The sequence below is a fragment of the Sapajus apella genome, unplaced genomic scaffold, assembly GCF_009761245.1.
Source record: "Sapajus apella isolate SASKATOON/1434 unplaced genomic scaffold, GSC_monkey_1.0 scaffold32, whole genome shotgun sequence".
Taxonomy (NCBI): Eukaryota; Metazoa; Chordata; class Mammalia; order Primates; family Cebidae; genus Sapajus; species Sapajus apella.
This window is the reverse complement of record NW_022436972.1, coordinates 14,132,837-14,149,034: the sequence shown is the minus strand read 5'-3', so window position 1 is coordinate 14,149,034 and position 16,198 is coordinate 14,132,837. Positions and strand designations below refer to the sequence as shown.

The 16,198-nt window shown below is 40.2% G+C and overlaps 1 protein-coding gene across 1 annotated transcript in view; it reads left to right on the top strand.

Moving 5' to 3' along the window:
- The window catches only part of LOC116562216 (phosphatidylinositol 3,4,5-trisphosphate 3-phosphatase TPTE2-like), a 75,775-nt gene that overhangs the window by 57,600 nt on the left and 1,977 nt on the right, over positions 1 to 16,198 (top strand). Inside the window, 6 exon segments of the mRNA XM_032294348.1 lie at positions 2,397 to 2,458; positions 4,200 to 4,280; positions 7,904 to 8,009; positions 10,224 to 10,315; positions 14,040 to 14,132; positions 15,868 to 15,938. Coding sequence (XP_032150239.1) covers positions 2,397 to 2,458; positions 4,200 to 4,280; positions 7,904 to 8,009; positions 10,224 to 10,315; positions 14,040 to 14,132; positions 15,868 to 15,938 — 505 coding nt within the window.

The window sequence follows — 16,198 nt, the reverse complement described above, 5'->3', positions numbered from 1 at the left end:
TTTCACCCTATCGTGAAACTGTTTGCTGGTTGCTTTGTACTTTCTATTGTGCGGTTGTTTTATAGGGTCTGTGAGCTATGTACTTGTGTGTTTTTATGATAGCAAGTATCATTCTTTCATTTCCATGTTTAGAGCTCCCATAGGTATCTCTTGTAAGACTGGTCTAGTGGTAATGAATTTTCTTGGCATTTGCTTCTCTGGAAAAATGTTTTTATTTCTACTTCACTCAGGAAGCTTAGCTTGGCAGGATATGAATCTCTTCATTATAATTTATTTTATTTAAGAATTCTGAAAATAGACCCTCTAATCTCTTCTGGCTTGTAAGGCTTCTGCAGAGAAGTCTGCTGTTATCCTTATGGGGCTCCCTTTGTATGTGATCTGGCCTTTTTCTCTAGTACCTTCAGGATTTTTTCTTTGTCAGTGAACTTGGACAGTCTGGTAAGTACATGCCTTGGTAATGTTCATTTTTAATAGTATCTTGCAGGTGCTCTCTGGCTTTATTGTAGCTAGATGTCTACCTTTCTAACAAGATTGAAGAAATTTTCTTGAATTATTCTATCAAATATGTTTTCCAGGTTGTTCTCTTTTTTCTCCTTCTCTGAAGGGAATGCCAGTAATTCGTAGGGTTGGTCACTACATAATCTCATATTTCTTCACTTTTTAAAATCCTTTTTCCTTTATTTTTGTCTGACAGGATTAGCTTATAAGACCAGTCTGCAAGCTCTGAAATTATGTTTTCTACTTGGTCTAGTCTATTGATAAAGCTTTCAATTGTATTTTGAAATTCCTTAAGTGAGTTTTTTTTAATTTCAGAAGTTCTGATTGATTTCTTATTAAGATGTTTGTCTCTTCCCTCATTTCCTGGATTGATTTAGAAGTTTCTTTTTGTTGATTTCAACCTTGTATCTCATTGAGCTTCCTTGCAACCGATGCTTTGAATTCTTTATTATCATTTCTGAGTTTTCATTTTGGTAGAAAGCATCCAGAGAGCTAGTGTGGTCTTTTGGTGGTATCCCTACATTCAGATTTCTCATGGTGCCAGAATTCTTGCAGTGGTCCTTCTCGTCTGGAGATACTAGCATTTTTTCTTTTTCTTTCCTTTCCTATGATATTATTATTATTGTTGTTGTTTGTTTGTTCTCTTCTTTCTCTTTTCCTCCCCCCTAGGGGGGTGTGACTGTAGAGCGTGCTAGGTAGGGTCTTTTGGCTTTGCTTCTGTAGCCCTATGCACTTCTGTCAGCAGGTTTTATATATACCTACAAGCCAGTAGATGGTGCCAGAAGAGCTGGCTGTGGCCAGTGCTGCCGGCTGTATACTTGATCCTTGTCTATTAGGAGGAACTCTGTTGCCTCAGGCAATAGGCTGATTCCCGGAGTACACATTAATCTAAGCTCCCTCCTCAGCCCTAGGGGTAGAGGGGTTGTGGGGACAAGATGGGTGGAGCCAGATTAGGAAGGTCCCCCAAAGTTATCCTGCTTTCAGTCCAGATTTGGAAAAATGCCTGCAACTTTTTCCTATGTCTTTCCCTCACAATGTCTCCAAGTCTCTCCTCAAATTAGCCCCAGGACTTAGGAGAAATAGTGCTCTTCCTCTGCCTGGGTTGCTTGGATCCCCAGTGGAAAGGTAAGACAGAGGGATACTGTCTGCCTGTCTCACATACTGAGGCTTCACTCACTTTTATCAGTCGAATGCTGTCATGTGGGCTGTTTGCCTGCATTGTCCTCCCCAGGATCTGGGGTGTCCTTCATAATTCCAGGGAATTACCATTTTCTTTCTTGAATTAAAGCTCACAGAGTTGATCTTTATGTACTTGCTTGCTGTTTCCAAATGATTGAGGCATGCTAAAAGCCTGTAATCTGCCGTCTTGGAAAAAACATTCTTGCATTCTTAAGAGAAATGGCACTTGATATTGATATATGGTATTTCTACATTGCTGAATTCACTTTGAAAATATATGTACATTTTTAAATCTACATTTATATGTGAGACTGGTATAAAGTTATCTTTTCTTCTACTGTATTTGTGCAATTTTGGAATCAGTTATATTAGTCTACTAAATGAATTGGGAATTTTTCTTTTTAACTATTATCCAAAAAAGGTTATAAAAGACATGAATTATTGCTTTCTTACAGATTTAGTAAATACTTCATCATGTCCTTTTGTAGAGAGGCAGTGAGAAATATTTTTACTGTAAATGTAATTTGTGTATTTTTCACCTGTGAGGAGGAGGTTGCGGTGAGCCAAGATTGTGCCACTGTGCTCCAGCCTGGGTGACACAGCAAGACTCTGTCTCAAAAAAAAAAAAAAAAGAAAGAAAGAAAATCAACTTAAAATGAACTCCTTGAATATTTCTGAGTGTATTTTTTTTATATCTTGAACTAACTTTTCTTTTCTAGGAAGAACTGGAACAATGGTTTGTGCCTGTCTTATTGCTTCTGAAATATTTTTAACTGCAGAGGTATGAAAGATGTTACTACAAACTTTGTCTTATGATGATTGAGTTTGCTAGTTCTGAAATATCACTGGTAGGAATTTTAGTTATGGTGCTGAGTGAAATTGTAATTGGAAAAGCAGTTTTTAGAAAGTGTGTTTTTGATACTTTCTTGTTTAACATGCACTAGTTAGTAGATGACTTAAGAATCTCTTTGCCAGGACTAGAGTGAAGTCACTGAGGTGCAAAATTTAATGGAATGCTAACAATTCCAATAATTAAAATAAATAATTTTAGTGCAGTATTTTAACAGTAAAAATTAATGCACAAAATCTATGATATATACAATATCAACATTTTAAATAAAGACAAGACCTGATGGGGCTGGATGAAGGTGAGGGGAGTAAAGCTATATTACACAGATAACAAAAAACATTCAGTAACCAAGATGCTTCTCTCACCTCACCTGACCCTGCTTTTACTCCTACTGGTATCACACGTCTTCCTTCCTCCTGAGAATAATATCAAGCTTAATTAGATAAATTCTCCAAAGAGCCTTGACCATCCTCACAACTCTTAGATAGATAAAAGGCAACTGAAAACAAAGCCTCTCCTCAATGTAAATATCTTTGCTTAGTCAATACATGTGGAGTCTGACATCTAGAAATTTCTGATAAGACAAGGTGGGTTGTTTCTATTTAAAGCAGAGTTCTCAGTCATTTTTCTTTGTGCCATTTTCTTGCTGAAACACTACCATTTCCAGCAGCTCTGCTTAAGTTGTTTGGCCTACAGTCTAGGGAGGAAGTGGTGGTTATGCCCAATGCCCAGCACTCCAATTCCACCACCTTTGGTTTTTCTAATTTAAGACAACACATTTTGAAAATGGATGGTGTTTTCAAGCTATGGATCATGATTTATCAGCGAGTTGTAAAATAAAGTTACTCACGTCTTTTAAAAATAAAATGTAGTAAAGCAGAATAGAAAATATCAAAAAGTTTAAGTATTGGGGTGTGTGTGTGTGTGTGTGTGTGTGTGTGTATCTCCTAGGTTATTAATGTGATTTGCAGCTTAAAAAACAAAAGGTTTGAAAGTCATGGACAGTCATTGATCCAGAGCCCTAGACTTGTATTCCAGGCCTGGGCTGCCGCTAACTGGCTGCAGCATCTCATGGCAGATTGCTTGGTTTTCTTTTGGTCTTAGTGTTCTCATTTGTAATATGGAAAGAAGTGTTGGACCATATGATTTCTAAGGTCTTTCCAGCTCTAAAATTTTATGAATTTACGAATCCTTGAATGAGGGAAGTCCTTGATGTGGCTTTGTTAATTTTGTTATTTTGGGTAGCCTCTGCCCAAAGATCACTGTGCCAGGCACCGTGGCTCATGCCTGTAATCCCAGCACTTTGGGAGGCTGAGGCAGGCGGATCTCTTGAAGTCAGGAGTTCAAAAGCAGCCTGACCAACATGGCAAAACCCCTATCTCTACTAAAAATATAAAAAATTAGCTGGGCGTGGTGGTACACGCTTCTAGTCCCAGCTACTCAGGAGGCTGAGGCAGTAGAATCGCTTGAACCCAGGAGGCAGAGGTTGCAGTGAGCTGAGATCCTGCCACTGCACTCCAGCCTGGGTGACAGAGCAAGACTCCACCCAAAAAAAAAAAAAAAAAATCACTGACTTTAGGAAAGAAGGTGGCCATAGAAACACTAAGGGTACCTAATACAGGAAAGGAAAGAGTGCAGATGAACCATAGTTGCATTATACCCTTTTTTGTAGGAAAGCCTGTATTACTTTGGAGAAAGGCGAACAGATAAAACCAACAGCACTAAATTTCAGGGAGTAGAAACGCCTTCTCAGGTGAGTTTTCTTTTTAAAAGGGGGAGTTTTTCTGGGGGAGTGGGTTAAGATTGCCACCTGTTATCTGGTTTTATTTTAGACTCTCTTCTTTTGGTGATCAGGCAGCAGCAGTCGGGCACCCTGCACGGCCTTGGCCCTTCCCTGAGGCTGGGGGTCATGCTTCAGGAGCTGCCCTCGCGTTGGGGGCTCTGGCTTCTCCTCAGAGCACCCTGCTTTCTATTCCATACTGGTTATTGTTTACGGAGCTCAGGAATTGATTATTCTCCCAAAGCAGGAAGGTCCAGTACCTAAGGCTCCAGGACCCTGAAGTTTATCTAAAATCACCAGCCTTTGATTTCAATGTAAAAAATATGCAAGTCTTTCACAAACCCTTACTAGGCCAATTCAACCTTTGGAGAATATCACAAAGATTGTTTCTGGATAACTCCGCTTTGTATGCGTGTGCGTGTGTGTGTGTGTGTGTGTGTGTGTCTTTTCTGTGTGTTTTGGGGGAGGTGTATTTTAAAAGAGAAAGTAAAGGGGAAATCAACTTTCCAAAAACCCTTTTACATACCAGACAGTATTGCACTTTTACATATCTCATTTAATACCCATAACACCTATATAAAATATATGCTGTTACTTCATTTTTTTCTTTTAAAAACATTTTATTATGGAAAATTTTAATGATATACAGAAGTCCAGAGAATCATACAATGTATCTCTATATAGCCATGACATTGCGGCAACAGTCATTTCAGCCTGCAGCCAGCAACGTTTCATCCATTCTTTTCCCACTCCGCTCACACCCCCAACCCCACTCTCCACTCTTGCTTTCCCTAAACCTGGGTTATTTTAAAGGAAATTTCAGTCGTCAGATCATTTTATCCCACAAGTATTTTAGTAAGACATTTAAGTACTCTTAACCACCAAAAACCCTTAATACTTTTTAATCATATCTAAAAATATTACACCTTAAAAATCCTTAATATCAAATTTGTAGTCCATGTTTGTTTCCAAAACTGTCTTAAAATCTTTGAAAATTTAGTTTGTTTCAATCAGAAAATTCAAACAAGGTCCACACATTTCACTTGGTTTCTGTGTCTCCTACGTCTCTTTTAAGAATCTAAGTTCATAGATTTCTCACCATTTTTTATTACTTGTACTTTGATTATTGCAGAAGCCAGGATGTTCATTCTATAGCATTTATAACATTCTAGACTTTGCTGAACTATTCTAGGAGTTACACATTCACTATCTTATTTAATATTCTCAGTAACTTTATGAGTAGGCACTACTATGATGCTCATCTTATACATTAGAAAACTGAGGTCCAGAGAAAGTAACTTTTGGACTAAGGATTGAAATCTAGATGTCAGACTCTGAAGCCCATGCTATGCACAGCTTCTCATTTTTATTGTCTTTCTATATTGCCCCTCAAACTGAAGTGAGACTGGGTTGGAAATTCTTAAACAGATTTGGATATGGCTGTAAATGAGTTTTTCTTTAAGTGGTAGGAGCTGAGTAAGTACTCTTGGCCCTGTTAGAACACTGTAACTACTGATCCTCAGCCTTTAGTTTTGGCCAAAAGAACTCAGCCTTATCCATTGATACTTTTTTCCCACACCTAAGCCAAAAACAAAACAAAACAAAGATAGTCATAGATCTAAGCTAAAAGTAATAGGTGAATTTACTGAAGTGCAGCCCTAATCATGCCATTTCCGTGCTTAAAATCCATACTATGTCCCTGCTGCCAACAGCAATAAACTGAATGTTTCAACCTGGCACTCAAGAGCCACAGTTTGACTTTTCTGCTATGTGCATGCACACATCCCACGCTTGAACGCATTTCGACTGTGTGCTGTTTCCCAGCCTGTGGACACTTGATACTCTCGTGCCATTGCTCATGCCCCTTTTCCTGGAGTCTCCTTCCCCTCTCAGCCTGAAGTAGTCTCTTGCTTTTTCAGTTCTTAAAGCCTTTTGTGTTTCTCTTCAGGACTACGTCACTGCATTATTCTCTAGCTATTTGGAGTGGTGACTTCTGTATCCCCTTTAAAGGCAAGGCCCATGGCTTACCCATCTTTCCCCACTTTTCTCACAGTATCTTCTTTGTTTTTAGTGAGTGCCCCCTATGGGTTGGTTGTATTAATTTCTACTATAAGTTCATTTTGTTTTAAGTTATAGGGGAAGGAAGCATGGGAGCAAAAGAAATTTAGGGGAAGGTTGAGAATCTGGTGGCAGGAGCCAAGGGGATGCTAGATGGAGCGCCTTCAACAGCTCTACCCACGCATCTCCCCGTCCCCAGTTCTTTTACACTTGTGCATAGGTTCCCTAACTTTAGTCCAGAACTAGCACACCAAAGGCTGCAACTGAATCTCTTCCGATTCACTGAGAAAGTAACACAGGGACCCAGCTGCAGGTTTGAGAGCTGTGTTGGCAAGACGTCAGGAGAGAGTGCCCTCTGTATCTGGTGGGGATTCTCAGACACTGTCACGTTCTGACCCTGCATTGTGGGCCATTCTGCTGACTACATCTACTCCTAAGTTAAGAACTTTCATGAGCCTTCCTCATGGCTGGCCCTTTCTAAAGGAAAGTATGGCAGTTCGTTACTTTAGTGAACATTTCCCAGTGGATAAGGAACAGTCTGTGAACCTGAGTCCTTTTTTTTTTTTTTTTTTGATACAGAGTCTCACTTTGTCACCCAGACTGGAGTTTGTCTTGGTGGAGGTGTCTCCATATCATATCATTTTCTCACCTTCTTTCAGTGGTGCAATCTCAGCTCACTGCAACCTCAACCTCTTGGGTTCAAGCGATTCTCCTGCCTCAGCTTCCTGAGTAGCTGGGATTACAGGTGCCCACCACCACGCATGGCTAATTTTTATTTTTAGTAGAGACAGGGTCACCCTGTTGGTCAGGCTGGTCTCAAACTCCTGACCTCAAGTGATCCACCCACCTTGGCCTCCCAAAGTGCTGGGATTACAGGCATGAGCCACTGCACCCGGCAGACTTTTGAATTTTGAAAAAGTTGATTCAGTACCAAAGTTCTTCAACAACTTTGAGAAAAATTCAAGGGGAGCCATTGTGAACAGCTTACCCCAGGGAAAGGACAAGGGTGAGAGAATTCCAGGGCTTCCTCGTGAAAGCAGAACTTGGGAAATGGAAAGTGAAGAAATTCTAGCTGTCAGAAATGAGAAGAATGACATGAAATCTGCTGCTGAGGTAGGGAGGTATTCCTCTTGAGTTTTCACATATACCATTCTCTCATGCCAGGAAACTGCTCTTCACCAAACCACGAACCTTCCTCTAACTCAGTCACAACTAAGCTTCTATCTGCGCACTGATGATGATGGAACTGTTTTGTTGTTGGTTCTGATTAGTTGCCCTCTCAACTATAAGCAGCCTGTAAACTAGACCTGGCTTCACCCTTGTTACTTCCCTATAGCATTTAATTCAGTATTTTTCCTCCAAGGTATATAGTTGTGAGGCAATATCCCTACAAGCGTCTAGTTATATAATGGCATCAGTAAACATTTCCTTAATTACTTACTCCCCTTAATAAGCTTTATGCAAAAAAAAAAAAAAAAAGGAATGTTGACTTTAGACTTTTCATCTCCACTTAAAGTGAGATGTCTGTTGCTTTTCAGAATAGATATGTTGGATATTTTGCACAAGTGAAACACCACTACAACTGGAATCTCCCTCCAGTAAGGATACTCTTTATAAAAAGATTCATTATTTATTCGATCCATGGTAAGCACTTTATGTATAATTGAAGAATTGGGCAGGAGGGCCAATGTTCCCGCCCTGGGAGGGTTTTGCTCATAGCTATGTATACAGATGATCCTAGCTCATACCTGTCTTTGAAGTCTTGCTCTGTCGACCAGGCTGGAGTGCCAGTGGTGCGATCTCGGCTCACTGCAGCCTCTGCCTCAGCCTCCTGGGTAGCTGGGATTACAGGCACATGCCACCCTGACCGACTAATTTTTGTATTTTTAGTACAGACAGGGTTTCACCATGTTGGCCAGGCTGGTCTCAAACTCCTGACCTCAGCTAATCTGCCCACCTCGGCCTCCCAAAGTGCTAGGATTACAGGTGTGAGCCACCACACCTGGCTATACCTGTCTTTTTATGTATCCTCACGCATGAACTTTTCCTTACGTATGCTCCTCCTCCTGCAATTGCCCATTGATTGCGAGCCCTTAGATGCTCTTTACTTTTTCTTTTCCATCACCAATTTGGGGGGACTTCATCCCCTTCCCATCTCTCCTGTTCTCATTGCTCCTGTGGTCTCAACGTCAGGTGGACTTTTCAGGGCAGAGTGAGCCTCTGAGGAGGGAGGAGGGGGACCCATGTGGCCTCAAGACTTATTTCTCATAACCACCTCTAGTTCAGAGTTTGTCTTGGCGGAGGTGTCTCCATATCATATCATTTTCTCACCTTTTTTCAGAGGCATATTTTTTTCTCATCACCCTGGGCTCTTCCTTTCCCCTCTGTCCTCCATCTGTAACCCTCTCACTCCCAGCTTTCACTCAGGGAAGGTGGGAAAGCAGGATCAGTCTGTGTGGAGGGGATGGGGCCTCACCACTCCCACTGCCAGAGAGGTAGCAGGGAGGTGATGCTTCTGAACCCCTAAAGCAAACCTCATATCGCCAGCTTGTGGTCACCTGAGGTGGCGCAAGTGTTGGGTGTTGTGGATGCCATGGTGCCAGGATACTGGTGTCCACACAGACATTTTTAGTCTTCTGAGTTTAGTTCCACATTTCTAGCCTTCTGAGTTTAGTTCTACATTTCACTGATTTCTGGTAGACATCAATAGAAATTCTGCATCTGGAATGGGAAAGAGGGAACTGAGACAAGAAACTGCGAATTCTAATGACAAATAAATATCATGGTGTCTGTGAAAACAAAATTAAATGAAAAGAAAAAAGCAGTATATGAGATGAGCAATCAAGAATAATTAATACACTTATTTATTAAAATGTTTGTTTTAATTCTCTACCTTTAGTTTTGTGCATATTTAAATTAAAATTAATATAGAGTTGAGAGGAAAGCAATAAAAAATTAATTGGCTGAGAAACCAAGTCTTTGAGGAAATGTTAAAGGAATTGGGTCATTTCAGTTGAAAAAAAAGGGGCAGAAGAGCCTTTGTCTGTAAATAGATACTGAACGCCATGGGAATTTTTGGATGTAACTATCCTATATTTTTGTGGAGATTGCATCAGGAACTGGCCTTAAAGTAGGGCCAAAGTAGTTTAGACTACAGTATTTATTATTAAGAATCATTATGATTAGAAGTCTGAAGAAAGCAACACATTAGCAAGAAAGGTTGCAAATCACCTTTTCTAAATTTTTTTTTTTTTTTTTTGAGACAGCGTCTCACTCTCTTGCCCAGGCTGGAGTGCAGTGGTGTGATCTCAGCTCACTGCAACCGCTGCCTCCCAGGTTCAAGCAATTCTCCTGTCTCAGCCTCCTCCTGAGCAGCTGGAATAACAGGTATGTGCCAGCATGCCCAGCTATTTTTTGTATTTTTAGTAGAGATGGAGTTTCACCATGTTGGCCAGGCTGGTCTCAAACTCCTGACCTCAAGTAATCCACCCACCTCTGCCTCCCAAAGTGCTGGGATTAGAGGCATGAGCCACCATGTCTGGTCCACCTTCCCTAAATATTTTTTTCTGGAAAGATGAAGTGATGGGATTCTAAGTCTTTGAAGCTGATTGTGTGTGTGTGTATGTTTTTTTTTTTTTTTTTCATTTTTTTAAATCCCCTGTCTTATAAAATCTGCTTTAGGAGACAGAACTGGGCTTGAAGACTTGTCTTTCAAAGACAAAATCCATGCAAGACCAAATAAGTAGCTGCTGATACATTGTTAACTTGGATAATTTTTTCTCTTTTAAATCCATGATGTTAATTGATGAGACATTTTGATCTTTGTGCTAACCAACCTAACTTTTAAATTTTATTTAGGTATTGGATCAGGCGATGAAAATGATCTAAAACTCCAAATTGTAATGGAGAAAAGGGTTGTCTTTTCCTGTACTTCTTTAAAAAATTGTGTGGTAAGAGAAAACATGTGAATTGAAAAAATCTGATGTTTGTTTTAAGGCTGAATGTCAAACCAGCAATGTTCACCTCCCTAAACTATCACTCACCGTAAAGAGATTCCATAATGCTTTCTGGTTACTATCCAGGTTGGTGTCACTGGATTTGGATGCAGACCAGAGCTAAATTAACCTGTTTGTTCAAAACAGTTTTTTCAGGCCACTTTCCAGAATTTATTTCTGTTCAGCGTTGCTTTGTCTTTCACTTTTCCACAAACGCTGAGCATGTTCCCAGGAATGTATTAAAGATTTTAATTTACATATCTGGTCGTTTTTAGCCATATTCTTTTCTTCTTGGTCATTTTATCTTTTATTATAGAGCAGTGATTCTAAAATTTTAGTGTACATGAAAACCCCCGAGGAGCTTGTAAAGGTTTACATTCCTAGTTTGTACCCCCAATATATGATTTGGGAGATCTGGAATGGGGCCCAGGAATCGATAGACTTAGCAATGTCCCAAGTGATTCTAAGTCAGAGGTTCTGTGGGATAACCCTATCAGAAACAGTGCAAGAGTGGAGGAACTGGGGAGGAATCTCTTTATTCACAGCACAAGGACCTTGTAGTCAAAATTTTGCTACAAGGAAGAAATGCCTAAAACTATAAACCTTTTATGAAACAGTAAGAAAGCTTCCTTCATGGGTCTAATAACCATAAACTTAGAATTCCTACTCAGGCCTTTGCCTCAAATTCTCTTATTACTAATCCTATTCCTCCCCTCTCTGCATCCCCCCACCCCTTTTTTTTTGGCCTCTCCCAACTGAGAGCATTCACCTAGGCCTGACCCTTGGCTTTCTGTTCTTAGCAAATGCTTTATTCTTGGTTAAGGAATGACCCATCCCCTTTAGCTAAACTATTATTTATTAATTTATATAACAGATATTTATGAGCACCCACTGAGTTGTAGATGTAGGAGCTACAACATGAACAGTCTCCACTCCAACTGAAATGCATTAGCCAGTCTGAATTATCAATGAGCTTTCTCTCTGCTTCTGCAAATGGCACCAGCTTTCTCCCACTTAGGCTTTGGGCTTTGATTCTCTTTGCCTCGGTCCCCTAAATCCAGTTAGTTATCAATCCCTGTTGATTATGCCTTTGAAATTTCTCTGTGCTCTCCTGCCTTTCTGTTCTCACTGCCACTAACTGTCCAGAACCTCATTTGCTCATGCCTAGATTTCTACAATGGTTATCTTACCTTTTCTTTCTCCTTATGTAATGGAATGTATAGAATCCTGAAGTATGCATCCTGAAATATGCCTTTCATTGTGAAAAGTTATAGGTAGAGCAGAAGACACACTGTTAACCAGTTAACACCTTTGGCTCAACATCCTTATCTGTAAAATAAATATCACGTCTCAAGTGTTGTGAGAATTAAATAATATATACATATATATATAAAGTTTCTTTGTAAACTATAAATCACTAAATAAGTGTTACATGTGATAATTATCAGGCCTCTTTGTCGCATAGGAAATACCCCACCATATTCTTCAGCAACCCCCCGCGTATGCCTTGGCTCTTGAGCTCTTAAGATATCATAGCCCTAACGTAATACCCGAGCTTACAGACTTCACTCCAAATAAACTGGGTCATCCCCTTTGGCTCTTGGAACACAACTCTAATTTCGTTCGTTAGTTAGTTGGTTCTTTCTTTCTTTCCCTTTTTTTTTTGCCTTGGGTCAGGGTCTCATTCTGTCACCCAGGCTGTAGCTCAGCGGCATGGTCATGGCTCACCACAGCCTCCACCTCCCGAGCTCAAGCAATCCCCCAATTTGTTTATTGTTTGTAGAGACTGGGTCTTGCTGTATTACCTAGGCTGGTCTCAAACCACCTTTCCACCTCAGCCTCACAACGTGCTGGGATTATAGGCATGAACCACATGGCCTGATCTTTTTTGTTGTTGTTTTTCTAATTTCCTTTTTTTTTTTTTTTTTTTTTTTGAGGTTGAGTTTGGCTCTCATTGCCCAGGCTGGAGTGCAATGGTGAGATCTTGGCTAACTGCAACCTCTGCCTCCCAGGTTCAAGCGATTCTCTTGCCTCAGCCTCCCGAGTAGCTGGGATTACAGGCGTGCACCACCACACCTGGCTAATTTTGTATTTTTAGTAAAAAAGGGATTTCTCCATGTTGGTCAGGCTGGTCTTGAACTCCTGACCTCAGGTGATCCGCTCACCTTGGCCTCCCAAAGTGCTGGGATTACAGGCATGAGCCACTGCACCCGCCTATTTTTCTAATTTCTACTTTGTGTTATTGCTGGTCTTTTTCCCTCTGAATGGGCTAGATTCTATTTTCAGAGCTTTTCTTCCTTTATCTAAACTGTTTCATGCCCAATTGAGTTTCTACCTCCTCAATGAAATTTTCGCATTCTGCACCTCCTTTTAACCAGCCCCCAATAGTGCATAAGAACACACCCATCCTTCATCACACAGGTTGAGTTATATACCATTCTACTATTTTTTCTTGTATGTACAGCTTCCTTAAGGAACCAACTGAGTCTGTACCTCCTTTTGTGTTTCTCACAGGGCCTAGCATAGACTTTTCTTATTGTGGGTGCCATTATTTATATGAGAGTAAGCCAAAGAAATAGTATAGCTTCAAAGTAATTCATTACAAAACTTGACCTATCTTTGGTCACTCCATCCAGCAGCCTGCAGTGGTCAAGTCCAAAGATCCCATTGACAAACACAAGAGTTCTGATAAAACATCAAGTGTTATAGACTCCCGTTGTTATTTTTTAAATTTAGAAAATAAAAAACCATTAAGCATTACTTTTTGAATGTCAGTGCTAGCTTTAAAATTGAGCTTCTTACTGTATTCTCAAAAGAGGCCCTAATGCATGAAGACCAAATGACACACATTAAATAATATTTAATTGATTAAAGTCTAATAGAAAATTCAATACTTTTTAAAAGTGAGGCACTTTAAAAAAGTAAGGCCCTTTTAGTAGAGACGGCCAACCCCGTCTCTACTAAAAATACAAAAATTAGCTGGGTGTGGTGGTGTACGCTTGTAGTCCCAGCTTCTTAGGAGGCTGAGGTAGGAGAATCACTTGAACCTGGGAGGCAGAGGTTGCAGTGAGCAGAGATCACACCAGTACAGCCTGGCAACAGAGCAAGACTCCATCTCAAAAAAAGAAGAAAAAGAAAAGTGCCTCATGATAACCCTCAAACATGTTGGACTTTTAAAAATGTAAACAACAGGCAGGACATGGTGGCTCATGCCTGTAATCCCAGCACTTTGGGAGGCCCAGGTGGGCAGATCCCTTGAGGCCAGGAGTTCAAGACCAGCCTGTCTAATATAGTGAAACTCCATCTCTACTAAAAATACAAAAATTAGCTGGGTGTGGTGGCATGCACCTATAGTCCCAGCTACTCGGGAGGCTGAGGCACAAGAATCACTTGAATCTGGGAGTCAGAGGTTGCAGTGAGTTGAGACCATGCCACTGCACTTCAGCCTGGGTGACAGTGAGACTCTGTCTCAAAAAAAAAACAAAAAAAATACACACACACACATATAAACAATAGTACTGCAACTAGAAAAGATTATTCATAATTATTTACATATGTAGTGATTGGTATATGGACCAAAAGTACTTGATAAATATAGGGAGCCATGATAAATGAAAAGGAAGTTCATTGTTATCATTAGTTAGGTTTATAGTTCTAAATTCCATGTGTTAATTCCCAGGTAATTCATGACGCTGAAACAGACAGAGTAATAATTGATATATTTAACTGTCCACCTCTGTATCATGACGTGAAAGTGCGGTTTTTCTCTTCGGTGAGTAATCAAGAAACAGCCTCTGCCATTGTTCTTGTCTGGTTGAATGATTTTATTTAAGATTTGCTTTACTACAATTCCCAACAAGGGAGATGATAGATGTCATCTCATAGAGGGAGGGGGAGAAAAACAGTAAATCAGCTCTATAACAAAATTTTTTAAAAGAACATATGTAATTTGAATAATTTTGTTCATTTGTTTTTTCTAAATTGTAAATTTTCTAAATTTTTCTAAATTCACATGTATTAATTCTCATACAAAAAATACAAAATAAACACACAAAAAATGTAAAAGCCAAGGTGCTAAAAAACCAAAGGTATGTTTTACTGCGTAGCAATGATTACATCTTGTTTTGCATTTTTTTTTTTTTTAATTAAAAAATTGAGGCCGGGCCTGGTGGCTCATGCTTATAATCTCAGCACTTTGGGAGGCTGAAGCGGGTGGATCTTGAGGCCAGGAGTTCAAGACCATCCTGACCAAAATGGTGAAATTCCATCTCTACTAAAAATACAAAAATTACCTAGGCATGATGGTGCATGCCGGTAGTCCCAGCTATTCGGGAGGCTGAGGCAGGAGAATCACTTGAACCTGGGAGGCAGAGAGCCAAAATCACACCACTGCACTCCAGCCTGGCAAGAGAGTGAGACTCCATCTAAAATTAAAAAATTGAGACAGGGTCACACTCTGTCACCCAGGCTGCAGTGCAGTGGTGTGATCATAGCTAACTGCCGCTTCAGCCTCCAGAGCTCAAGCAATCCTCCCACTTCAGCCTCCCAAGTAGCTGGGAGCATCTACTGGAAAAAGAGTTAGGTTTGGGTGACTCAGCTGGGTGAAACACAAAGAAGGTGGCACAATACAACACATGAAATAGCCAAAGCAGTCTGTTATTAATTCCAGAGAGAAGAGGGCAGCACACTTTGCAGAGCCAACTGTACGGGGGAGCCATCCAGGGGACCTGTGCTCGACTGATGGGTGGAGAGCAATAGCAAGAGAGAGGGAGGGACCTGAGAGTGGAAGCCTTTATTGGGATGTAAGGCACTACCTGAGAAGGTTTCCTGCAGGGAGGTCTAATTTGGTTTAATGCAAGCAGGCATGTGTTCCATGAAGTCATGCTATGACTGAGAGGTGGTCACTGATATATCCACACAGTCCATGCAGAGTATGGGGAACTGTGGGGTGAGTCAAGCATGTTATATCTAGCTGTCCCATAATGAAGTAGTCGCCAGGAGAAGGTTGTATAAGGCAGATATTGGGATCAGTCACATTGAGAAACTGGGAGGAGGTAAACTGGAAACTGCTGAGGGTAACTGAACCCCACTTCTGATATCAGAAAGTCAAGTTTATATTTAAAAGGGATGCTGGGGTAACAGCAACAAAAAAATTGTAAGAATTCACTACAATATACTTGGGTATACATAGGCATAGGTCCTTAGTAGATTCTGTTTAGCACTATCTAAACAGAATTTAAATCCGCATTTAAATTAAATATCTATCATGGAAAAAATACTATTCCTTGAAAATTTTGATAGAAACAGCAAGAGAAAGCAATGGCATTTTCATAAAGCCTCCTCCTTTATGTCTAGATTGTGTTGTCGTAGACTGCAGAGTACTGCATATTTAATAGTTATAACTGTCTCATAAATATATAAAGGATTAAAGGAAAGAAATTTATTTCTTCGGAATGATTAGTTCTTGGTATCAGTTTTACTTTCAAAATAATTTATTTTCTTTTTAGGTGCTTCCTAAATACTATGACAATTGTCCTTTTTTCTTCTGGTTTCACACATCTTTTATACAAGATAACAGGTATGGATATAATATAAACCCATAGAAACAGCCTGATCTTCAGTGTCTAAGGGGTAATGGCAATTCTTTTGCTGGTTGTCATAAACTTAATTTATAGGAAGCAAAAACTCCTCGAGCCACCTTACTCCCCTTACTTTGGTTATTTAAAAAATACATTTGTGGCCGGGCGCGGTGGCTCAAGCCTGTAATCCCAGCACTGTGGGAGGCCGAGGCGGGTGGATCACGAGGTCAAGAGATCGAGACCATCCCGGTCAACATGG